Source organism: Barbus barbus (assembly GCF_936440315.1).
Source record: "Barbus barbus genome assembly, chromosome: 9".
NCBI lineage: Eukaryota > Metazoa > Chordata > Actinopteri > Cypriniformes > Cyprinidae > Barbus > Barbus barbus.
Window position 1 is genome coordinate 33,696,717 of NC_136737.1, and position 26,906 is coordinate 33,723,622.

A 26,906-nucleotide genomic window follows, 5' to 3' on the forward strand; every position below is an offset into this window, starting at 1 on the left:
TTATGAGACGCAGTGAATATGAGCCGCAGACTGAGCGCTCCAATAAAGTAAAGCATTCAAATATCACTGCTTATTAAACACAAGTGAAGCAGTTCGTAAAACCTATTAATGTAAATACAGCCGTTTATTGCTCTGTTGATTTTTATTTGCTGCCAATCTACGCTCCTGAGTGAGTCCTAAAACAACTACCCAGAATGCAATGCAAAATGCTTCCCATTCTCTATAATGTCAACATCATGAACGTATAGTAAATCAATCGTTATCCAGGGATGATGCGCATTGTGTGAATAATAAAATAAAATGAATGATACAGATTGCATCTTATTTTAGCTTGAGATGTGCGTCTGCTTTCCTCTCACCTTCTGCACACTGAAAATATATTACACTGATTTTAGACAGAAACCTGTAGCGTTTACTAAAACAAATGAGTGACGTTCAATGTTTTTTGTGCTTTAACGCAGCCAATGCATTAGATATTTGATCATAAAATGAGAATGAAGACAGTGATCATAATGAACAGTAAGAGAAGCAAACGACACCAGAGTTAATTAACATGAGCAGGAGAGAAGAAGGTCGTCTGAAAGCTTGGAAACTGGTAAAAGACTGCTTGAGAACATTGTTAGGGCCCTAACAGCAGAAAATGAAAGAGGAACAGCAGTAAGACCTCACCTCTTCTGCATCATGAAGCAGAAACACAGTTTAACAGCTGTTCACAGCTCTGATAGTGACGGGGGAAAGACCGGCAGATTCTGCTCTGTGTGGAGACAGTTCAACAACAGACTTTAAGAAACAAATCTTACAATGAAGTATTAGTTTAATATATTCCGTCTGCATGTTGGTACCTGAGTCTCATCAGCTGGATGAAGCTGTAGTGTTTTATTCTGTATTGCTCTTGAGATCTTCAGTTCTGGAGCACACAGAAGATGAGCTGATGTCAGCTGTTCAATAAAGTGTGTAGCAGCTCTCTTACTGCTCTGCTCATCTTTCTTCAGTCTTTCTCCCTCTCGCCTGGTCTTAGGTTTGTTTTCTTTATCTCTCTGTCTCCAGCGTGTCAGCTGCATCCTCAGCTCCACTGAAAGATAAGTGATGCAGAACTCCTCTGCTATGCTTTCTCTTCTGTCTCCTTTCACAAGAAAAGCTTGTAGACCAGAAGTGAGAAATTCTGCCGTTAATCCATCAGCTTTTAATGGAAGTGTTGAAGAATCCAGGAGCATCAACTACAGACACAGGTCTTTTTTTGTTTCTCCTCTCTTTTTCTATTCTCTTCCTCTCTCTGTCTCTCTGCTCTGATTCTCTCCTCTGTCTCTTTTCTCACTCTCTCAACCTTCTCTTGTATTTGTTTCTCCTCTTGTTGTTTTCTCTGTTCTTCCTCTCTCTGTCTCTGCTCTTCTTCCTCTCGTCTGAATCTCTGAGCATCTTCAAACATCAGGTTACTGTAGTGTCCTCCTCCATTCTGCTCTATCATTGAGTCAATCTTCTGCAGCAGATCATTCACCTGCTCTCTGTTATTCAGATCTTTATTGTTGAAGACATGATATCTGCCTCCACACTGCTGAACTAGATCTCTTAATCTACAGTTCTGCTCAATGAGTTTCTCTACAGACTCTGCTTCCAGCTGATCTCCATGAGTGAAGAGAATGATGGAGTATTTTAACACCTCCTGACCAAACATCATCTCAATCATCTGAGGAATCTGCTGCTCATGTTCAGTGTATCTCATATTCACAGGAAACACGATGAGAAAAGCGTGTGGTCCAGGACTGGATATATAAACACTTCTGGCTATCTCCATCATTAACTCTTCAGAGTTTATCTGTGTATCAAATAATCCAGGAGTATCCACTACAGACACAGATCTGCCTGAAACAGTGGCGTGAGCTTCTGAACATTCACTGGTTACTGAACTCATACTCAGAGATATAAGCTCTCTCTGTCCCAGGATTGTGTTTCCAGCTGCACTCTTCCCAACTCCCCTTTTACCCAGAAGAACAAGCCGTCTGGATGAACGTCTGTCAGCAGGAGCGTCTGGTTCAATCTCTTGAGGGATTTTCCTCGTTAGTGGATTCTGCTTCAATGTCTCTAGGTCTTCTCCTTCATAACAAAGAAAAAAATACACTCATGGCAAATAATTGTGATAAAAATTATCCAGAATAATTAATATTGTACAAAAGACTCACCCATATGTGGCTTAAGTATTTTTATAAAAAGCTCTTGAACTTGTCCAGCTTGTTCCTTTGTCTTGTTGTTGAACACGTGGTATCTCTGATCATATTTCTGAATGAGGTTCTTCAGTGCTTTAGTGTCATCTAGGAATACTTTTATGGTCATGTTTTCATCCTCCAGTTCGTCTCCTCTGGTGAAGAGAATCCAGGTTTTCTTCAGGCGCTTGTCTCCCAGGAGCTTCTCAATCTTCTCCACAGCTTCTCTCTCTTCTTCAGTGAAACTGTCAGCTTTGATCACCAGCAGAAACACACAGGGACCTGATTCACATCTCTGAAGAACCTCTTTATATTTCTTCTGAATCTCCTCTTCACTCATCTCTGTGTTAAATAATCCTGGTGTGTCATAAACAGTGACTGGGAAGAGACCAACTGATCCAGATTCAACAGCAACATCTCGAGTGACTGATCTGGAGCTTTTCTTTGAGATGAAAGCTTCTCGTCCCAGGATTGTGTTTCCTGTTGAACTTTTCCCAGCTCCAGTTCTTCCCAGAAGGACCACATTTAAACTTGTATTTTGTTCCATTGTATAGATGTCAAGTGCTGTAAGACAAAAATGCACATGTGTAATCCACATCCCATAAAATAAGATTATAAAGCTCTATATTCAGTGGATATAGTACTGAATACTCATGATAAATGTATGAATTCACTCATCCTATGAAGTCTCATCCTAAGAGTCTCTCCCAGCATCTCTAGCCAGGTCCATGTAGTTTGCTTTCATTTGTTTTTCAATTTAATATTGAAAGTAGGAAAAATAGAAAACTGTTCATTATAAAAATGAAAAAGAGATGGACAAACTCTGCCCTTCCAGGCCACTTTCCTTCAGAGTTTATCTCCAACCCTAATCAAACACACCTGAAGCATCTAATCAATGTCTTCAAGACTGTGCTAGAAGGCTACAGGCAGGTGAGCTTTATCAGAGTTGGAGCAAAACTCTGCAGGAAAGTGGGCTGGAAGGGCTGAGTTTGCACATCACTGGGTTAAAGGTGTTCTGGATATTAGAAATTATATTGCTGTTTAGGGGTCGACCGATTATCGGCCTGGCCGATTATTGACACAGATATTAAGCATTTTTATGATAATCGGTATCGGTCATTTTCAAAACCGATGTGCCGATAAAATTATTTAATTTTGAAACGCGCTATTTGGCTCTGATGCAGCCTGTCGGAACTCACCACTCTGTGGCCGAAAGCAGTCTCCGCCCACCGCGCATCTGATTTGTTGAGAGTCAGGTGTCCGACCAATCAACGTGGAAGACTAAAGGCACTCTCACACCGAAAGCGCTTGCTAACTGGTGCTGCTTCATCACGCATCAGTTCTCTCTCAAAGGCAGCAGCAGACGTTGCTCAAGTTGCAATCAATTACAATCCACTACACTGAAGTTGTAAAAACCTCAATATTATCCATTTATGGTTTCCGAGATGGGGGAAACGCAGGGGGAATCGCGGAATCCAGCGTTTACTGTATAACGCGGAGTCACGGAATTAGTCAAAGTTTGGGTGCATTAATCAAAAGTAGGTCAGTACACTTAAATCGACTCATGATATGGACTATCTGTAAACATTAAGCTGCAAAAAGACTATTTAAATATGAATTCTGCATGTTCGGCGTGTCTCTGTATATGTGAATGGCACAGGCGCGCGGTTTTGACACACACACACACACACACACACACACAGAAGTGCGTTACACTCGCGGTGTTTTCCGCATCTGCCATGTCACTAAATGAGGACATAAATATATGAACATCATCCCCAGAACTGCTCTGAGAGTTACTTCATGAGCATTTGACTGTTTCGTTTGAGTAAAACGATCATCATATCATAAATAGGCTACAGAAACTTAAGAGGTCCTCATGGCAACCCGTCAAAATAAAAGTTTGGTTTATTTACTAATGCTACTACAATTATTACACCTTTTGTTTAAAAGAACAATCACACAATACGCTATTTCTTACATGTTTTAATTTTAATAGTAAACATTTGTTTGCCCAAAAAAAAGTTTAACCCTCATTTGATTAAAAGATAAATTAAATTAATGTTTTATGCCTTCATTTGCACTGCACTGTAAATGAAAACTAATGGAAATTAATGACACATAGGCCAAGACTAAATTACTGTCACAAAGGCCAATACTGTCACATAGGCCAAGAGTAAGATACTGTCACATAGGCCAAGATTAAGATACTGTCACACAGGCCAAGATTAAGATACTGTCACATAGGCCAAGATTAAGATACTGTCACATAGACCAAGACTAAGATACTGTCACATAGGCCAAGATTAAGATACTGTCACATAGACCAAGACTAAGATACTGTCACATAGGCCAAGATTAAGATACTGTCACATAGGCCAAGACTAAATTACTGTCACATAGGCCAAGATTAGGATACTGTCACATAGGCCAAGACTAAATTACTGTCACATAGGCCAAGATTAGGATACTGTCACATAGGCCAAGACTAAATTACTGTCACATAGGCCAAGATTAGGATACTGTCACATAGTCCAAGACTAAATTACTGTCACAAAGGCCAATACTGTCACATAGGCCAAGATTAAGATACTGTCACATAGGCCAAGACTAAATTACTGTCACATAGGCCAAGATTAGGATACTGTCACATAGGCCAAGATTAAAATACTGTCACATAGGCCAAGACTAAATTACTGTCACATAGGCCAAGATTAGGATACTGTCACATAGGCCAAGCCTAAATTACTGTCACATAGGCCAAGATTAGGATACTGTCACATAGGCCAAGACTAAATTACTGTCATAAAGGCCAATACTGTCACATAGGCCAAGATTAAGATACTGTCACATAGGCCAAGACTAAATTACTGTCACATAGGCCAAGATTAGGATACTGTCACATAGGCCAAGATTAAGATACTGTCACATAGGCCAAGACTAAATTACTGTCACATAGGCCAAGACTAAATTACTGTCACATAGGCCAAGACTAAATTACTGTCACATAGGCCAAGATTAGGATACTGTCACATCGGCCAAGACTAAATTACTGTCACATAGGCCAAGATTAGGATACTGTCACATAGGCCAAGATTAAGATACTGTCACATAGGCCAAGACTAAGATACTGTCACATAGGCCACGACTAAGATACTGTCACATAGGCCAAGACTAAATTACTGTCACATAGGCCAAGATTAGGATACTGTCACATAGGCCAAGACTAAATTACTGTCACATAGGCCAAGATTAAGACACTGTCACATAGGCCAAGATTAAGATACTGTCACATAGGCCAAGACTAAGATACTGTCACATAGGCCAAGACTAAGATACTGTCACATAGGCCAAGACTAAATTACTGTCACATAGGCCAAGATTAGGATACTGTCACATAGGCCAAGATTAAGATACTGTCACATAGGCCAAGATTAAGATACTGTCACATAGGCCAAGATTAAGATACTGTCACATAGGCCAAGACTAAGATACTGTCACATAGGCCAAGACTAAGATACTGTCACATAGGCCAAGACTAAGATACTGTCACATAGGCCAAGATTAAGTTACTGTCACATAGGCCAAGATTAAGATACTGTCACATAGGCCAAGATTAAGATACTGTCACATAGGCCAAGACTAAGATACTGTCACATAGGCCAAGACTAAGATACTGTCACATAGGCCAAGACTAAGATACTGTCACATAGGCCAAGATTAAGATACTGTCACATAGGCCAAGACTAAGATACTGTCACATAGGCCAAGACTAAGATACTGTCACATAGGCCACGACTAAGATACTGTCACATAGGCCAAGACTAAATTACTGTCACATAGGCCAAGATTAGGATACTGTCACATAGGCCAAGACTAAATTACTGTCACATAGGCCAAGATTAAGTTACTGTCACATAGGCCAAGATTAAGTTACTGTCACATAGGCCAAGATTAAGATACTGTCACATAGGCCAAGACTAAGATACTGTCACATAGGCCAAGACTAAGATACTGTCACATAGGCCAAGACTAAGATACTGTCACATAGGCCAAGACTAAGATACTGTCACATAGGCCAAGATTAAGTTACTGTCACATAGGCCAAGATTAAGTTACTGTCACATAGGCCAAGATTAAGATACTGTCACATAGGCCAAGATTAAGATACTGTCACATAGGCCAAGACTAAATTACTGTCACATAGGCCAAGATTAGGATACTGTCACATAGGCCAAGACTAAATTACTGTCACATAGGCCAAGATTAGGATACTGTCACATAGGCCAAGATTAAGTTACTGTCACATAGGCCAAGATTAAGATACTGTCACATAGGCCAAGATTAAGATACTGTCACATAGGCCAAGACTAAGATACTGTCACATAGGCCAAGATTAAATTACTGTCACATAGGCCAAGATTAGGATACTGTCACATAGGCCAAGACTAAATTACTGTCACATAGGCCAAGATTAAGATACTGTCACATAGGCCAAGATTAAGATACTGTCACATAGGCCAAGATTAAGATACTGTCACATAGGCCAAGACTAAGATACTGTCACATAGGCCAAGACTAAGATACTGTCACATAGGCCACGACTAAGATACTGTCACATAAGCCAAGACTAAATTACTGTCACATAGGCCAAGATTAGGATACTGTCACATAGGCCAAGACTAAATTACTGTCACATAGGCCAAGATTAAGATACTGTCACATAGGCCAAGATTAAGATACTGTCACATAGGCCAAGATTAAGATACTGTCACATAGGCCAAGATTAAGATACTGTCACATAGGCCAAGATTAAGTTACGGTCACATAGGCCAAGACTAAGATACTGTCACATAGGCCAAGACTAAGATACTGTCACATAGGCCAAGACTAAGATACTGTCACATAGGCCAAGACTAAGATACTGTCACATAGGCCAAGATTAAGTTACTGTCACATAGGCCAAGATTAAGTTACTGTCACATAGGCCAAGATTATGACGACGGAAATTGGGACATTTCAATAGGCTATTGAACCAAGTGAGCCTATAACAGGCTATTAGTGTTATAGTTTCATTAAAATAGTTGCGGTCTTCTTCACAACTTCTACAATGGAGCTATGAAGACAATTAAATTATTTACACGTATTATATACATTGCGCTTTTTAAATTAATCAATTGATGTGCATTAGATGATGAATTGAATGGTCCCCTCTTGTAGGTTATGATTTAGTCAACCGAAAATAATTAATGAAGAATTATGAGAGGTTATGCTATTACACATACATTTCTAACATGTAAATTATTGAAGCCAAATACTTACATTTCCCCAAGCTGTTTAGCTTTAGTATTTAGTATTCATAGGCTTAATCATGAAGCATACAGTGGCCCCACTTTTAACTCTCTCTTTATATATTACCCTTATTGTAGATGGATGCATGGGGGAAGACAAGAGTAAGAAGTGCAACCAACACTAGGGAAGGCCGTTTTTGTCAGAGCCCTTGTTATTCTTAATTTTGACATTCATTTTCATTTTTACACCAGACATATATATCGGTTCAATATATCGGTTATCGGTCTACTTGGTCTGTAATAATCGGTATCAGCCCTGAAAAACACATATCGGTCGACCCCTATTGCTGTTTACCTGTTTCAGTGCTATGATACTTTACTTGCTTTTAGATTGATACCATATATGCTGGACTGTAATCATGCTTGACTTGTTGTGAAATTAAATGATTTTGAAACTGAATGATTATAAGACAGAACATGTACCTGCAATATTTCCTTGGATTAATAAGAGATGACTAATAAGCAATTGTGAAAGTTGGTTTCCTGAGTTTGATTACTAGTCGATTTGTAAAAATCATCTACTTAATTTTGCTCGCGTCGACTAACCGGCAAAAATTATCTTTTTTTTTCAGAAATACTGCACAGTCACATTTTTCACCTAAATAAATTCTAGTAAATAATATTTGTGGTAAATACTCCTTTGAAAGTGTTTTGTGATGATAATGTTATTATTATTAGACTAGAACACGATGATATGTTGTGATTCTTACACTAGAATACTGAACTGGTGTGATTTCAGGGACACTTAACGCTTTGAATTCTAACAATAAGAGATTTTATTTCTACAAAACTGCCTCCTGTGGGACTTTACTTAAAAACTATGGCTCAACAAAGAACAGAAGTGTCTGGTTCAGGACTAAACCAGGGGGAGGGGGTGAATAAACTTGAGTCTAAAGATCAATAACTCAGTCACTATATGCCAACGCATGATGGTCAATAGATTCAATTTAACTGCAAGTTTGGCTTCTGTAGCTGTCTAGTTATATATGAAACTCAAGAGTCATTCACTGGAAAAAATGCAGATCATAATAAATATAATCCACTATTCAACTAAAAAGTTTCTGGAACATTTTAACATCTGATTTTAATAACGCTCACCTTTTAAGCGCTGGGTAATTTTTTGAAGTAGCAGTCTAGCTTGCTCACTCGGTCCTCTGGTCTTGTTGTTGAACACGTAGTATCTCTGATCATATTTCTGAACGACTGTCTTCAGTGGCTCAGACAGACTAATATATTCTTCTATTGTAATGTTTTCATCCTCCAGTTCGTCTCCTCTGGTGAAGAGAATCCAGGTTTTCTTCAGGCGCTCGTGTCCCAGCAGCTGCTCAATCTTCTCCACAGTTTTCCTCTCTTTCCCAGTGAATCGGTCAGCTTTGATGACCAGCAGAAACACACAGGGACCTGATTCACAGCTCTGAAGAGTCTTTATAAGTTTCTTATGAATCTCATCTTCACTCAAGTCTGTGTTAAACAATCCTGGTGTGTCATAAACAGTGACCCATCGTCCATAGACAGTCCCAGACTCCACAGCTACGTCTCGCGTGACTGAAGTAGAGCTCTTCCTTGATTTGAACGCTTCTCGTCCCAGGATTGTGTTTCCTGAAGCACTTTTCCCAATTCCTGTTCCTCCCAGTAACACCAGGTTCAAACCTTCGATCATTTCTGCCATTATCGATGTGTAGCAGCCTCAAGGTCTATAAAGTGCTGCAAGACAGAAATGCACACACACAGTTGTGTTAGTCAGCAGATGGTGCGGTCGTGCACCTGACATGAATCTCTCTGCTTACCTGATAATCACAGAGTCAATGACTGACGCCACGTCTTCCTGTTTTCATCTGCAGATAAGAGTAATACACTCAAAACAATCATTATATGTGTGTGCACTCACAACACACAGGACCAGGATGTGTTTTCTGTCATCGCTGAGTGTCACGTCACCTATAAGCGTTTCTGTGAATCTGAGTCCTCCTTAAATCAAGACTGGTTTGAGTTTGTAGCTGGATAATGATGCTTACACACTCTGAGCTGAGTGTCTGGGAGCCTCGGCTAAGCTGCAGTGATGAGAAAACACTGATCTTTCAGCATGTAGCTGAAATAATACTCCTTTTCTGCAGTATCAGTACTCTGATATCGGCTGTGTATTCTCTTCTCTCAACACAGTGCAGAGTATGATATCAGTATCAACTGAGGGAGCTCTTGCTCTCATGTCAGGGTGATTAACCTGGTTTCAATTCTAAAACACTAATGACTTGTGATCAGACATTAATTGGTGGACCCCGGTTGAAGGCCCTCGATATAAACCAATGAGGGCCACAGGACACACATAGAACTAGAGCTGATCAACAGTGTGGTCTAACAGCAATTTCACATCAATCCCAATCAAATAATCAGACTTGGACTGACTTTACTCGTATTTACACAAGCCACATAAGAGCTAGTGGAGAAAAGACATTATTTTAAACTTACCTTACAGGGAAATATCGTCTGAGATGATGTTTAATCCTTGAACTGTCTCGAGGCCTAGCACAGGAAGCACAAACGAACAGAGAAACAGCGTCTTCTTCTTGTTCAGATTTGCTCCGCGAGCGGCACCCGACTGAGAAGCACTAGCGCCATCTGCCTGCCCGGAGACACTTCCACTCTGTCAACAACCCTGTAGTGTATTTCATTCAGAGTCACGAAACTCCCCGAGGATCACCTCATAAGAGCCTTCAACAGTTAGATTTAGATCAACTTCCTTTAATTCTGCACAGTTGCTTCTTCCTGCTTGACAGATATTCTTCCATAACTTTGATTAGGCTCTCAATCAAGTGAGTTATTTTAGGATATTGAAAAGAAAAGTGCTAACACTCCTAAATCCTTACTTCTTTTGTTGAAAATGCACTGTTACCTTTCTGAGATCATAATGCTGCTTCCTGGCTCAGTTTTGGACACGGCAGCATATGATCCACGTGTCTTTGTAAATGTTTGGTTGTTTATTAGCGTTTTTCTGCTTTTGCCTAAACTTACCCTTTTTCTGTCACTCCAGGAAAAACGGTCTAGGCTAAGATAATAATTCAACATAAAACTTATTTGTGATTGCTACTGCTAATGATATCTGTCACTACATCAAATTCAAGAAATGTGTTCCTGCAAGAGCAAATATGACTAAACAACTGTGCCAAGCTCTTTATTCACATTTAGTCATTTAGCAGAAGCTTTTATTCAAAGCAACTTACACATGAAAACAACAGAAGCAATCAAAAGAGCAATGATACTTAAGTGCCTTAATCTCAGTTCGACTGACGCAGCACACATAGAGAGGTTGCTGTTGTTTTGTTTTTGAAGAAAACGAGTAGAATAGTAAATCTTAGTAGTATTTACAGAACAAATGCTCATTTACAAGAACGATTACTGTAGAGCAGCGGTTCTCAATTCCAGTCCTGGAGGAGTATGAAGTGTGACATATATACCTCTGTAAAGAAGTACCATGTAAACTCACATCTCAGCACTTTAATGCCCTGTGAATGGAACATCATGGCAGAATAATGAAGTCCTACGATTGAACAGAACAAAGCTCTGAAGTGATGAGAGAAACACATGTGGCCTGAGAACCGCTGCTGTGGACTCTACGCAGTGCACATACATGATAAATGGTACATATATATACACATATTACGATGCTACACCTGCATCCTGCAGACTTCAGTTATAATGCTCCTTGATGCTCAGCTGCTTCAGGTGCGTTTGACTAACATAGATATACATATTACAAGAATGTGATTAAGATCTGAATTTGAGAATCTTCTGACAGATCTTTTTTATTATATTCGGATGCGTACAGGTCCGTTCTGCCTCCTGTCTGGCCTCTCTGAGCTTGGCTTCATAATAACGCTTGTACTCTGTCATTTTACACTCATTTAGTTGTTCCAGCTCTTTGATCTGCTCTTCTTTCTCTTGCTCAGACGCTGTCAGTGCCTCGATTCTCTCTTGCAGTTTCTTCATCTCTTCAGCAGATCTGGCCTGTATGTCTCGTAGTTTCTTCTCATACAGCTTCTTCAGTTCCTCTGGTTTAGTTTTCAGCGTGTTCTCCACGTCCTGGTAAGAGTCGCTGGTGTAATATTCACCTCCATTAGCAGCGACTACAGCATCTACTTTCTGCAGGAACTCCACAACCTGGCTCCGATCCTCCATGTCTTTGTTATTGAAGATGTGATATCCTCCTCCACAGCGACTCAGGATTTCTTTCAGAGCCTCATGGTCTTTCATGAATTCTTCAATAGTGCTGTCCAGTTCATCCCCGTGAGTGAAGAGGACGATTGTGTGTTTATCTGCTTCTTCTCCAAATATGGCTCTGATCTTCTCCACTGAGAGTCTCTCTTCTTCAGTGAATGCATCCACTTTAATGACCAGGATGATGGCGTGAGGTCCAGGTGCGGTCATGTTTATACACTTACTGATCTTCTGTTTCAGAAGCTCCTCCTCTGAAATATCTGTGTCAAACATGCCCGGTGTGTCTACCACGGTGATTTCTCTTCCAGCCACACGCTCGGTCTCTTTCGAGCACTCTTTGGTCACAGATGAAGGGCTTTTGGCGACTCTGAAGGCTTTTCTGCCCAGGATGGTGTTTCCGGAGGAGCTTTTACCTGCTCCAGTGATTCCCACCAGCACCAGTCTCGTAGACACTGAAAAACAGCGACAAGCTCATCAATAAACTACAACAGACTGACTGAGAATCAAGTGACTTGTGAATGTTTATACTCACTGTTCGGCTGATCAACAATAAAGCTGCCCCTTCTTTCTACAAAGAGAAGGAAATCATTTAATTATAATCAAAACAATCAAAAGTGGCCGTGAGGCAGGTTTTTGATTAAATGCAAAGTCCAGTTTAGTTGCTAATGTAATGAAAAGGAGTCTTTTCCCCATGCACACAATACTACACGCTAAACAGTGCGGTTCTTTACCCGTAGTACCCGTTCTGAATAACCGCCCGTATGCTCAGATACACTGGTTCTTTGCATTAGACTTTATGGCTCTTTTTTCCAGCCCTTTTGTTTCTCAGATCTGTAACCGTCAAAGCCACATCATTACTGGTTTTCTGGAGCTCAAGGCTGACTGTCAACAGGGCACTTATCTTTTCCAGTGAGTAAGCAACAGAAATACTTATAATTCATATTGTTAGATTTATTTTACTTTCTAAAAGTTACTTTATGCATAAGATTAGCCAGTCACAAATAACATTAAAGTTGAACACATTTTTGCTAATTGTGGCCTACATAAACAACTGACCACACAGTAACTGTAAACTCAGCTGTGTTTCAGATGATGTCACATCCTACACAACCTCTTCATCTGGAGGGAGACTGCAGGCACTCACTTAAACACAAGAGACAATCTGGACCTGTATTCACAAAACATTTCATCTCACCACTAAGAGCTCTCCTCAACAGCAGTACAAGTCTTGAGCTAAGAGTTTTCTCTTAAAACCTCTCCACAAAGCTGCTGAGACACACTTGTACTGAGGAATACAGAGGAGTCTTACGCTCAGAGTAAATAAGGGGCGGGGTTTAACTCGTTGCTATGGGTGATGTCAGCATGCTCATTAACTATGCACGCAGTGATTGGCTGAGAGTCTCTGTCAGCGATGCATTCATAGAAATATTGTAGAGTGTGACCGTATGTTTCCTTATTCAAATAGAGGTTTAAAAATAAATTGCCAAATTCAAATCAAGAATTTAAAATGTAGGCCAAGTGTCACTAAATAATGTAAGGATATTCGTACCGAACCGTCACCGTCCAGGCGTCTCGGTTCGGTGCACGAGGCCTAACAACAAATACAGGCAGTTCCCCCTCAGTCCAGAAGAGGGCGCCGCAGTCATCGACACGGGCTGCCTGATAAACACGGGCCCAGATCTGCTCGGGTGAAGCTGGGTTACTGCATTACTCTGTTCATCACACTACACGGACATTCACAAATACATATGACATTAACACAACACTTGCCCAGTTTCAGCGACTGTGAAAAAAATTAAGGAGGTTGACAATGACAATGATTAAAATTAGCAAAAAATAACTTTATTTCACATATAATTATAGAGTTATTGAACACGGAGATGTGTGAATAACACCAACTTTACTGAAGTCCCAGATCTGTATGAGATATCTTTCAGAAGTACCTGTGCTATCTGGGTTAAAGCAAGCTTTATAAAAAGGCTTCGGTTTAGCATCAAACCCTAATTTGGCACTGTTAGGAACTATTTTTCTTAAGAGCGTATGAAAAGTGCAGATTTAAGGCTGTTTAAGTCAGCAGTACTTCATCTCAGATGTTTGCAGGGGTCCTCTAACACGCATTTATAATGAAACACCTGACAGCAGGCTGTTGAAGAAAAACAGGCTCTTTCAGAGTCGCAGGATGAAACCGAAAGTAAAACACACACTTATCTGTGATTATCAAGATACTCGTTTCACTCAGAGTCAGTCTGAGAGGCTTCTTGAAGGCAGAAAGTTACCTGCTGTCTCTGGTGAGGCGCTTGATGAAGCCATGCTTCAGGTTTATCCGGAAGTCCTCTGCGATCACCGGAAGCTGTGGGTGTTTTCTTCTTCCTCCTCTTCTTCTTCTTCTCTGATGTTTAAAGGTGGTTTGAGTGTTGCATTACCGCCATCTTCTGGATTATTCTCCTGCGATGTTACTCCAGGTTATTTCCTCCAGCTTGTTTCCATCATATTCTGCTCATCAAACCCGGTCTAATTAAGAAATGACACAGATTTCCAACCCTTCTCCTCTTAATTCTTCATCATATTGTCCTCTGTTCTTCATATCTTCTGCAACACTGTAATGAACTGTGGTCTCTCTGAATTATTGTGCTGTTAGTTTCTTTAATGTTAACAGATGCAGCCTTAACTAACCTCTTCTGTAAGCGCAGATCTTTCTTTAGGTCATCCTACACATTTGAGAAGAACACAGAGCTGAGGGATTTGCCACAAACGTCTCTCACAATATTCATATTTCATATGTTGACTCTGAATTATGTTAATATTCTTTATTAATTTAATGTTTCATGCTGATCAGTGATGCAACCTAATTTATATGAATATTTTACTGTCAGCTGACTTAAGTAACATTGCGTGGCAAATAAATGTTAATTTTGTGTTTGTTGTGGATTCTTCTGAAATCGTTATGACCAGCAATAAACGGAGCTTGTGGCACATCATGCGGGACCTTTTGATTTGTTTATCACTGCAAGCTTCTGTAGTTTGACTGAAAATACACTTCTTATAGCACATGCTGTACATACACATTTTGACTGACTCACTGGGCAAAGTTACGTCCAAAAGACGCCTATTTGAAGTCTTCACAGACATTGAAGAGACGTCCACTGAGGAGCCAGAATGAAAGTTTTTATGATGTCTTTATGACGTGTTCTGCTCGTCTGATCTAGACGTTCAGTGAACCTCCATACAAGATTAAAACTAGTTTAAGTGTGTTCAGTGGACATGTTTTAACATCATTTAAGGTTCATCTAGACATCATTTATACTGTTTCTGGACCGAATAAACACTCTCAGGATGCATTAGATTTAAACTCAGGTTATTTCAATGTAATTTCCAATTGCACAGCAACTCACAGACACTGTGTTTATCCAAAAATCATGATGATAAAAGAATCGTCACTGAAAGAGTGTTTAATTAAATGATCAAATAACTGATGATTGAGCATTTGGTAAAATCACTGCAAATCAAAGACCTGAAGATCTCAGTAGAGGAGGATCAAACATCTCTACAAACAGCATCAGCAGCTTCACTCATTAGACTGACTTTATTTCTGTCAGACATCTATAGCTTTTATTGATAATTAACAGAGTTTTACATGTTGATGTGTTTCATTTGAACTCACCATTGTGGTGGACAGTGTTTTCCCCCCAACATGGCTCCAGCCCTTGAATTGTGACCCTTTAGCCTACCCATTTGTACAGCAATAAATAAACTGATTTGAATTGGCAACATAACATGCTTTCTTTAAGGTCGACTCCACAGAGAAAGATGCACTTATATTCCCGCTGTGGACACAAGGGCATTTTTTGCTATGTGTAAGTAATGCATGCATTCTAAGAAAGTTTGTCAAGCTACACCGTTGATGTTAAAAAGAAGCATACGAAGATTCCTTTTTGCAACTCTTATTGGAATATTCCACTGGACAAGTTATCTCATTGCCAAGGCTATTCTCATAGGTCAGTGCTTCTCAAAGTCCGGACTCCGGATCCGGACCCGGAGGGAATTCAATCCGGACCCGCTTCTGTTTCATATTTCAAGAACACTAATTATATTTCCTACTTTGATAAACGCATGTTAAACTTGTAAATCATTTGTTTATTTATTCTTATTTTTTATGTCTTTTGGAGAAGCTCCGAAATTGCAGGCGAGATATTGAAACTTTTCCTTCATGACATTTGTTGTCATCATGACATCCAGTGAACGTATGACGTTTGACGTAATCGGGCGACATTTCACCGCTAATATTTTAAAGATAAAAGTACAGAAAATATCAACATTATGTACAAAGAGGTGACATTATATGCAAAGCACCATTTATACATGTGTATATAACAATTAATAAATAGCGAGTGGAGGTGACGTATTTCCGCTCTTGAGTGGAGCTCCACTCGCCCTTGCCCGGCTGAATTGTCTAAGCTACCTCTCAAATTGTCTCTTTTTCATCAACAGGTTTTGTTGTGTTGCTAACTAGCTTTTTCCCACAATTTCAGTCCTCACAAGACTTGTCTGTGGAACAATCGTTTTATTTTACATCGCAATAAGTCTTTATTTTATGAGAGTTGGTTTAAATATAATATTCTTTCTTTATTGGATATGATGGATAACCATGGTGACATTCTAAGTTACAATGCTTTCTGCCTGAAACATGGTTTTGTATGTCATCCTAAAGAGTTTTATACAGTTGTAAATGCCATTCCTAAAAGTACAGTATTGTTGCTCAAAGGAACTCTTTCTCATTATTCTGTGGTATTTTCTCTTCCGTCTCTGAGATTGGATACGTTATATATTAGAGATCAAAAATGTACCAACTAATTTATAAGAAGTATTTTCATTAATAGACTTTATCCAAATCGACTCAGACGTCACCATATTTTTAAAGATTTTGACTCAAAGGAATTAAAAGAAATTAGAATAAGCTACCTCTCTTTTCCAATCTTCCCAAAAGTAAAAGAAGTTCAATTTAAAATAATGAATGATATATATCCATCGAAAGAATTCCTTAAATCAAAATTTGACATTGAGGAAAACTCGTGTCAATTTTGTGAAAGTGACATTGAAACCACTGAGCATATTTTCTTCAACTGTATTCATTCAAAGCTGTTTTGGTCTCAAGTGAATGACAGATTGTCTTGTGTTAATATCCATATTAACCTTCTTAACTATAAACCAATTAAGTTTGGAGTATTTAGAAAAGATTGTATGCAACACTATTTAGTTAATAACCTTATTTGTTGTGGTAAATTCTTTATTCATAAATGTAGATTTTTGAAAAGCACTCCTTTTCCTCATTTCATAAATGAACTTATAATTATTGCTTCTTCTCTACATACACTACATACCAATTTAGTGACTCATAATATCTCGTAACCCCTTCTGTATTTCTTTTTATATATTTGTTATTGTGTAATATTTTTTATTTTAATTTCTAAATCATATTTAATTATTGATGTTAATGATGTACAATGTATATAACTTAGTTATGTCTGCCTTGTATCTGCAACTGTTTTTTTTTCTTTTTCTTTTATGTCTTAATTTTGTTCATTTAAAGCCTATTTTGCTTGTAAATGTTTTGATTTTCATAATAAAAAAAAAATAAATAAATAAAAAAAACTCGCCCTTGCACTGTAAAACCCAACAAGTTAGGGTAACTCAAACTGTTTGAGTAAACAAATTCCCTTTGGTTTAAACCATGTAAGTGTTAAAACTTGCAGTTAAGTAATTGAGTGATTAATTAAGTGCTGATTGAGCATTAGTGATGAACACCTGCTGTTAACAAACAGAATCACTGAAGAAAAGAGAAACACCATGGCCTTAGATGAACTAAATAAACTGAATAGACTGAAAGAAAATACATTAAATCTCTCAAAATCTGATTAAACAACCCCACAAACCACATCACCAGCTCCACTTATTAATAACCAGACTGAGACATCTACAGAAGATCTTATTGAGAGTTAACTAAGGTTTAGATGTTGATTTATTTTCATTTGAAGTAACCATGTTAGAGATCAGTGTCTGCTTTAGTTGGGCTCTTGACCCTTGAGTTTATTTCTTTCTTCTTTTTCTCTGGCTGTTGTAAGCAAGTGCTCCTCGAGCATATTTGTTGCAACTTAAAAGTCCAGCGAAAATGATCAGTTGTTGGTTGTTATACATTTATAATGATAATCATCTGTTAGTGAACTGATCTCATTGAGAGTAAGCGTAGACTCAATGTGTGTCTAATCTCTCATTAAATGGATGTTGTGTTGATTTTAGTGAAAATGATTCCAAGAGCCAGTGGTTTCTGTGACAGGCAGCTAATATAAATACTTTCCAAACAGTTTGTCCACAAAACAAATTTTAATATATGGCAGCAGCCAGACTCATACAGACATCAAGAATCAGTTTGTGAACCTCAACCATGGAGAGAAAATCATGCAGCAATGCATGCTGGGAGCCACTGAGTTTTGTCCTATGCTAGTACCCAGCATGCATTGCAACATGATTATTATTTTATTTCTATTTTTAAATGGTCACCATGGTTGAGGTTCATAAGCTGATTCTTAATGTCTGTGTGAGTCGAGCTGATGCCATAGATTAAAACTTTTTTGTGGACAAACTGTTTGGAAAATCCTTTTTATTTACAGATTACAGCAGAACCGTTGGCTCTTAGAATCACTTTCACTACAATCAATACAACATTAGTTTAAGCTGAGATTAGACTGTGTTTACTCTCTGCTTAAATGAATGTTGAGTCTATGTTCACTCTCAATGAGATCAGTTCATTAATAGATGATTATCACTATAAATATGTAACAATCAACTACTGATTATTTTTTTCTGGGCTTTTGAGTTGCAACAAATATGTTCGAGGAACACTTGCTTACAACAGCCAGAGGAAAGAAATAAACTCAAGGGTCAAGAGCCCAACTAAAGCAGACACTGATCTCTAACATGGTTACTTCAAATGAAAATAAATCAACATCTAAACCTTAGTTAATTCTCAATAAGATCTTCTGTAGATGTCTGTCAGAAATAAAGTCAGTCTGGTTATTAATAAGTTGAGCTGGTAATGCTGTTTGTTTAGATCTTGAGATTTAATGTATTTTATTTCAGTTAGTTGTTGTTCTTGTGTTTCTCTTTCTGTCAGTGATTCTGGTTGTTAACAGCAGGTGTTCATCACTAATGATCAATCAGCACTTAATTCATCACTTAATTACTTAGTGAACTCAACTGAAATAAGTTCAGAGTACTCATAATTGTTAGTTTTAAGAAACTTAAACGGTTTAAGGTAATTCGTTTCATCAAACGGGTTGAGTTACCCTAACTTGTTGGGTTTTACAGTGTGCCCGGACCAACATGGCGGATGCGTCGCGAGTGGAGGTGACGTATTTCCGCTCTTGAGTGGAGCTCCACTCGCCTTATGTCTGCAGCTAGACCCTAATGGGATAAAAATGAATGTAAAAAATACTTAGAGTCTTTAAAACATTTATCCAAAGATAATCAATCCCTTGAGGAATTGTACAAAACTATGTATGAGTCTCTTTCCTTTTAAGTTTGGTAAGACTTTGCACCTGTATTTATGTATTTATATATATTTCACCTATTGTGAGAAATAAACCATGACTATTATGCGATTACATATCAATGAATGCTTAAAAAAAGATCGAATGTCTGTCTAATGAATGTCCAACATAAAACCAACTTTACCGCACCACTGTTTCGCTCGTGTGGTGCAGAGACAAACAGTGTCACGTGACTCTGTTTAAAGTGAAAGTAAAATGATATTTCCGACATTTTGTTGAAGCTCACTGCTGACGGAAGGCATTTGACCTCCTCTGTGTTGTGTGATTCTCAGTAAGTGTAACGTTTAATAAATCTGTATTTGTTTATATCTAACAATGTTAGGAATGTTTATGATAATTTTACACTAGCATGAGCTCTGTAGCAATCAGCTTTACAGGAGAGACTAATACGTTCACTTTACCCTCACCAAAGCGTAACAAATCTCCATGTTAGTGTACTGGAACAAAAGACTAACCTGCCAGAGGTGGATAATCCAGGGGTCAGAAAGTAAAAGTCCTGCCATATGTTTGTTCCACCCATGAACTCAGCAGCTGATTTCACCAGAGGAGGAACCAAGACATTACTTTCAAGTCACAAGCAAGTCTCAAGTCAAATCCCAAGTCCTCAAAGAGTTAAAGATAATGAGATAATTAAGTGACTAATTAAATGATGATTGAGCATTAGTGATGAACACCTGCTGTTATTGAGAATTACAGAGGATCAGATGTTGATGTGTTATTGGTTACAATGATGCCACCATCATGGAGACCAGTGTTTGATTTAGTTGGGCTCTTGACCCTTGACTCCTGTGTTACATCTCTCTCTGTAGCAGCGCATATGGTGTTATAAAGCAGAGAGATCAGTGCTATGTAGTCAGCAGCTATGCTTTTATAGCTGGCCTGATTGCATGTAATATATATATATTTTATGTTTAGGTTTTGAATAATCAATCCTGTGAAGCTACAGCATGCAAGTAAAGTGTTGATCCAATAGTTATAATGAATTAATTTTAAATCTACTGTACATAAAGCATATAAATATTTGAACTCTTGTTCTAATTACACACACATACATCAAGAACCAGCAGATGAATCTCAACAATGGTTACAACCAACAAAATGCTTCATGCTGCAATGCATGCTGTGTAATACCATAGTAAAAACTCCCATCATGCACTGCAGTATGAATAATTATCATCACCACTGTTGAGGATTTTATGATAAAGGTTCATGTCTAAAAGCTTGAGTGATACAGTTCTTTCCCCAATATTTAATTTTAATCTGCTACCTCAAGTATTTAATTCAACAATGCACAAATGTTTTCTGTGAAGCAATATTGCAATTGCTCAGAAGTAAATTACTTTAAAGTATTGAAAAAAGGTCAAGAGCCCAACTTATGTCCATGATGGTGACATCATTTTAACCAATAAAACACCAACATCTGATCCTCTGTGATTCTCAATAACAGCAGGTGTTCATCACTAATGCTCAATCATCATTTAATTAGTCACTTAATTATCTCATTAACTTTTACTCTTTGAGGACTTGGGATTTGACTTGAGACTTGCTTGTGTCTTGAAAGGAATGGCTTGGTTCCTCCTCTGGTGAAATCAGCTGCTGAGTTCATGGGTGGAATAAACATATGGCAGGACTTTTACTCTTTGGCCCCTGGACTATCCAGCTCTGGTGCTAACTCTAGAATCATAGGCTTTAATTATTATCTGTTTAGTAACCGTAGTAATTTTAGTCAGATGAAGTCATTATTTAAAAATAAACTCTTGATGACAGCACCTCCTGGTTCTTCAGGTTATAGCGCTTCATTCATATTTCCTTGAGGATCAGAAGGCCACGGATCAGCACTAAATTGGGATTTTATACGCAAATGGTGATAATTTACTGTATTTTAGACATGGACAAACACGAATATAATTTGTTATATAACGCGAATATGTTTTAAATTATATGTTTTAAAGCACAACCGTTTTTTTTTGTTATTTATAGAGATGAGTTAGCCTATATGTTGCTCAATGCGTCACAAACTTGTAGCTTATAAAGTGCAAATAAATATTTTCATGGGGATGAATTTAGATTCAGTTATTAACACTCGATCATATAGACCTGCGTAAATATCAAATATTAAATAACTCGGCGCTGTGAATCTGTGCAAACGGTGCGTGAGCACTTTTAATAAAAGACCTTCTCTGTGATTAATATTTTTATTTATTTATTAAAGACTATATAGCTACTAAAAATCTAACATCTGTAGGCCTAATATAGTACAGTGATTGGTTCTTTTTAAAGGATTGAACCACACAACCAATAATTCAATTTGTGCATATAGTCTATATATAAAAGTATAAATAAAAATGTTTAAATACGCACTAAAGCACATTAATAATAATATTTGCTGTAGGTCAGATTTAATAACAGCTCTTTTAGTAAACAAAAACATTTAGGCATATATGCAAATAAATAAATAATTGAGTGTGTGTTTCAGCTAGGTTTTTATTCCCATTATCCACACATCATACCCCAGTTCACGCTGATGGGCTATTTGGTATTATTGTCTTATTTGTCACCGCAGTGTTGTTCTTTAAATTAAAACCATTTGCGGGTTTGTCCTATGTCTTCCTGAACTACAATGAATGAATGAAGCTTGTGCTTATCCATCGATACTAAAATAAAGAATATAGGCTACATGTAAATATTAATTATACAAAACAGCTAAATCTCAAACAGTGGATCATTTTTATCAGCATCGCCCAGCTAAAACTGCTCAATGTTTAAGTATGTCTGCTTCTGTACTGTGAAAAGTGCAATAATATATGAGTTAATCTAACGTGCCATTAGGACTATATCATGGCCACGAATTAAGAATTTGTTCTGAAGACTTCATTCGTGAGCCGCTCATATTAAACAGCTCTGTTCTGCCCGAATACTCGGAGATGCCGCCACCAAGCGTTTGATAGGAACTTACTCTAACTAATTCGTCATAAGTAAAAAATAAAAATAAAACACATTTGCTAATTGATTCTAACTAAAATCGCTGTTGTTAGCACTTAATATTTCTGTAGTACAGCCAAACAGCGTAGATCATTCATAAAAACGTATATAAAAGAATGCTCATGAGCAAACTTCTACACCAATAAGCTCCGCTGTATCATAAACCAATGAAATTGGGGGTGGGCGGAGCGACACGTGTCACCCCACCTTAATGTGTCGCCCCGCCCCTTCGTCCAGACTGCACTCTGGAGCTACTCTATTTTTCATTAAAAATGTTAATTTATGTTCATGCTAGCCTTGCCGCCATCGTGTAAAGATGGCGGCAAGCTTTACAGGTGCTACAGGTGCTCTTGTAGCCCTTTTGATATACTCCTTTGTTTGCAACTTTTTAAACCACCCATTTTTTAATGCGCAAGTTGGTAAATGGGAATATGACCAAAAACCGCTTGGCAGTTGCAAGCTTTTTTGTTATGGACGAAATGTGAGCCTCGCGAATTCTTGGAGGTACTCCTCAACAAACAAACACGCGCATGGCATTGTTCAAAGAGAACGCAGAAGAGATAAGTTGATAATATCTCTCTGCCTTTTGTTATCGGGAGATATTCATCAGTGCCCTGGGCCTGAAAATCAATCTCTTCGGGGAATCGGAGATTTTACGACGGTGGACATGGAGGGTGCGTTGGACGGCAGGTGTGTGGTTACGGAGTTAGATGAGAAGTTGGAACAACAAGCCGGCAAGCACGTGGAGATCGGGGATCGCCTTTCAGTGGGAGCAACGATGGACGGCTCAGTAGAACCCCGGTGGGGGGAAGTTTCTTCAACATCGGACGGGCTGTGCCAACGGAATGGTCAGCGGTCGGAGGCTGGCGGCAGGGGACACACAGAGAGGTTTGCACAAACTCATATGGACGCTTCCGTGCTGGAAGGGCTGCAGGCAGAGTCTCCGTTCCTGGACTTTAGTTTTACTAAAGGTCTACACATTATGCACCTCAATGTTCGCAGTCTTTTTTCCAAATTAGATGAGATAAGATTGATGATGTGTAATAGTAAAGTTGGGATTGTGTGCTTTTCAGAGACCTGGCTGGACGCCTCGATCAGTGATACAGAAATTGAAATTGAAAATTATGTTGTTTTAAGAAAAGATAGAAATCGTAATGGGGGTGGAGTATGTGTTTATATTAGGGCTGATATTTGTTTTAATCGTAGAATGGATTTAAATCACGATCTTATTGAAGCTGTGTGGTTTGATGTACAGTTAATTAAAAGTAAGCCTATATTAATGGGGGCTCTGTATAGACCTTCTGATCAGAATAATTTCTATCAGTTGTTGGAAGAATCTTTTGTCCCCTGTAGTGATTTTAAGGATGAGGTTATAATGATAGGTGATTTTAATACTGATGTTTCTAACAAGGAGCATGGGATGTACAAAGCCTTAAATAGGTTTTGCCAGGTTTTTGATTTACAGCAATTAATTCAAGAGCCCACACGTGTGGCTAAAATGAGTCAAACGGTCATTGATCTCATTTTGGTATCTGAGCAATCTATGATTTCTCAGAGTGGGGTTGTAAATTGTACTATGAGTGACCACTCATTAATTTATTGTACAAGGAAAAAGTATAAAGTTGTATTGAAGAAACAAAACACAATTAAGATCAGGTCATTGAAAAAATATAGTCGTGAGGTTTTTATTGAGTGTTTGAATTCACTGAATTGGTCTTTAGTGTTATGTTCAGATGTTGATGAAGCATGGGGGCAGTTTAAAAATATGTTCTTAGAGGCAGTAGATAAAGTTGCTCCGATAAAAACTATTCGAGTAAAATTGAGGTCAGAACCTTGGATGAATGGTGATATTTTAGAAGCAATTAGTAAGAGAAATAAAGCCTTTTCTGTATTTAGGAAGAGTAAAGAGCAGTATGACTTGGATAATTATAAGAAGTTAAAAAATATAGTGCAAAAGATGATTCAAATGTGTAAAAAGGACTTTTTTCGTGATAAATTAACTGAGCATAAAGGTAATCCAAAGAAACTTTGGCAGTCGTTGAAGCAAATTGGGTACAGTAATAGGTTTAAGACAAAGACAAAAAATATTTGCCTTAACATCAATGGGGAGCTCTCTTCTGATCAATTAAAGGTTGCGGATAAATTTATCTCCTTTTTTACTTCTATTGCTGGACATTTAGTTGAAAAGCTACCAAGAAAACCTGGGTTATATGATGGTGAGGTCATGATTAATTATTATTCTAAGCTTGGAGTGGTAGCAGACTCTTTTGGCCTTTCTATGGTTTCACAGGACGAGGTATTAAAGTTATTGAATGAACTTAAGTGTTCAAAAGCAATGGGTCTAGATGACATTCCTGCCAGATTTTTAAAAGATGCTGCAGAATATATTTCTCCATATCTGACTCATATTTTTAATCTTTCGATTATGTCGGGTAGAGTTCCGAAAGATTTGAAGCTTGCTAGGGTTGTTCCGTTATATAAAAAAGGGAGCAAATTAGAAGAGGGTAATTATAGACCAGTTTCGATTTTGGGGGTTGTATCAAAAGTTTTGGAGAGAATTGTACAAGAGCAAATAAATAATTATATTAGTAATTCTAATTTGTTTTATGAATTGCAATCTGGTTTTAGAACATCTTATTCTACGGATACGTGTTTATTATATTTGACAGATTATTTAAGAAGTGAGATCGACTTGGGTAAACTTTGTGGCATGGTTTTGTTAGACCTCCAGAAAGCATTTGATACCGTTGACCATCAGATCTTGCTGATTAAACTAAAAGCTCTAGGTTTTAACAGTATGGCATGTGAATGGATTCGATCATACTTGACTGAGAGGTATCAAAGAGTTGATATTAACAGCATTCTGTCTGAGGCTAGAGAAATAACGTGTGGGGTGCCTCAGGGTAGTGTCCTGGGCCCATTGTTGTTTCTCTTGTATATAAATGATATGAAATCTGTTTGCAATTGTAATCTTTTTCTCTATGCGGATGATTCAGCCTTGGTGTACTCCCATAAGGATAAAGAAGTTATTGAGAACCATTTAAGTGAGGAGTTAAAGAACATAAGTGAATGGCTGATAGAGAACAAATTGTCTTTGCATCTGGGGAAAACCGAATCTATTCTATTTGGTTCAAAAATAAAGTTGAGTAGGACTCCTGAGCTCAAACTTTGTGTGGGTGGTACCCAGATTGAAGCTAAAAATTGTGTAAAATATATTTAGGCTGTGATTTGGATAGTTCTGTGAGTGGAGAAAGTATGGGTCAAAGGGTTATTATAAAAGTGAACCAAATAATTAAATTCCTGGCACGTAAGGCTCAGTTTCTAAATAAAGAAACTTTAAAAATGTTAGCAAATGCTTTAATTCAGCCACACTTCGATTATGCCTGTACTACATGGTACAGCAGCACCCCAAAGAGGATAAAAGTTCAACTCCAAACGGCACAGAATAAATTAGTTAGGTTGATTTTAAATCTTAACAATAGGAACCATGTTGGCTCTCCTGAACGTAAGAAATTAAAATGGTTGACAATTGAAAACAGGGTGAGACAGTTGAAACTGAGATTGACACGAAAGATTTTGTATAGGAATGAGCCAAAGTATTTTAAAGATTATTTTAAGCTTATTAGGAACTCTCATAGCTATTCAACTAGAGGTAGTGCCACAGACATAGTTCCTTGTAGATTTAAGAGCTGTTCTGGGCAAAACACCTTCTTGTACACGGCAGCAATGGAATGGAATAAACTCCCAGTTGAGATTAAGTTAAGCCAGTCAGATCATTGTTTTAATAGAGCATGTGGTGAATGGTTGCTAAATGCTAATAAATGCTAATAATCTTAAGGAATATTTATTATTGAAGTGTATGTATTTTGTATATATATATGTATGTATTGGATGTGGTTGAATGTACAGGGTACCTTAGTCATCTATAGCTTGCCTGACCATCTTTATCTAGACTACAACGAGGACCACAATGGAAATAAGTTTTTAACTTTCTTGTGTTATCCTCGACAGTTTTGATTAATGTATAATGTCATTGTGATGACTTCATGTTATGCATTTATTTATTTTTTACTGTCTAATAAATCAAAAAAATACATTTCTCTCAGCATAATTTTTTTTATAATTTCAAGTGTTAATATTTCAAGTTATTTTGAAAATATTTAATTTCATTAAGTTATAGGATTTTTTCAAAGTTTAATGTCCATCCCAATGGACATCAGGAGTCAAGAGATATTAGCCAGCACTCAGTTAGTCACCATGCAAAGAAACAAAATACCTGTAAGCATTTCATAGCTAAGCTATGACTCACAATTGATTTATTTTATGTATATAACCTGTTTTTCACACAATCTTCCTTTTGAGAATAAAGTCATAGACTTCCTTGAACACCTTGTAAATGGAGAGTTATCCGATCTTGACAGCTTTAATTCAGGAAATGAGGCAGATGAAAATGAGAGTAAGTGTAGATGTTGAGAGTATAGACCCTTTTTCTGTTAGTAAACATTGTGACGTTTTTCTGTGGGCGGAGCTTAGCTGGAGGCAGAAAGATTCCACTGACC

General features: G+C 38.0%; 4 protein-coding genes across 6 annotated transcripts in view; 1 reads left to right on the forward strand and 3 right to left on the reverse strand.

Moving 5' to 3' along the window:
- The window catches only part of LOC306875128 (protein NLRC3-like), a gene marked incomplete at its 3' end in the record, with an annotated part of 134,957 nt that extends 113,927 nt beyond the window's left edge, over positions 1 to 21,030 (forward strand). For all 3 annotated transcript variants that reach the window (XM_079425542.1, XM_079425541.1, XM_079425543.1), the window contains one exon: positions 20,959 to 21,030. The remainder of the gene's footprint in view (positions 1 to 20,958) is intronic.
- On the reverse strand, positions 669 to 10,119 carry LOC306875135 (GTPase IMAP family member 8-like). Its single transcript, XM_079425562.1, has 6 exons — positions 10,016 to 10,119; positions 9,337 to 9,600; positions 8,648 to 9,253; positions 2,178 to 2,762; positions 843 to 2,091; positions 669 to 754 (listed from the first exon to the last, which is right to left on the reverse strand). The coding sequence occupies exons 3-5, from the start codon at positions 9,216 to 9,218 to the stop codon at positions 1,214 to 1,216; spliced, it is 2,034 nt and encodes a 677-aa protein (XP_079281688.1). The 5' UTR covers positions 9,219 to 9,253; positions 9,337 to 9,600; positions 10,016 to 10,119; the 3' UTR covers positions 669 to 754; positions 843 to 1,213.
- LOC306875138 (GTPase IMAP family member 9-like) lies at positions 10,703 to 14,103 on the reverse strand. The gene is made up of 3 exons (XM_079425566.1): positions 14,038 to 14,103; positions 12,294 to 12,329; positions 10,703 to 12,213 (listed from the first exon to the last, which is right to left on the reverse strand). The coding sequence occupies exons 1-3, from the start codon at positions 14,069 to 14,071 to the stop codon at positions 11,312 to 11,314; spliced, it is 972 nt and encodes a 323-aa protein (XP_079281692.1). The 5' UTR covers positions 14,072 to 14,103; the 3' UTR covers positions 10,703 to 11,311.
- A 5,435-nt stretch (positions 21,031 to 26,465) lies between the features above and the next one.
- LOC306875133 (NLR family CARD domain-containing protein 3-like) overlaps positions 26,466 to 26,906 on the reverse strand; it is a gene marked incomplete at its 3' end in the record, with an annotated part of 44,593 nt that continues 44,152 nt past the window's right edge. Inside the window, exon 9 of the transcript XR_013784708.1 lies at positions 26,466 to 26,831. The remainder of the gene's footprint in view (positions 26,832 to 26,906) is intronic.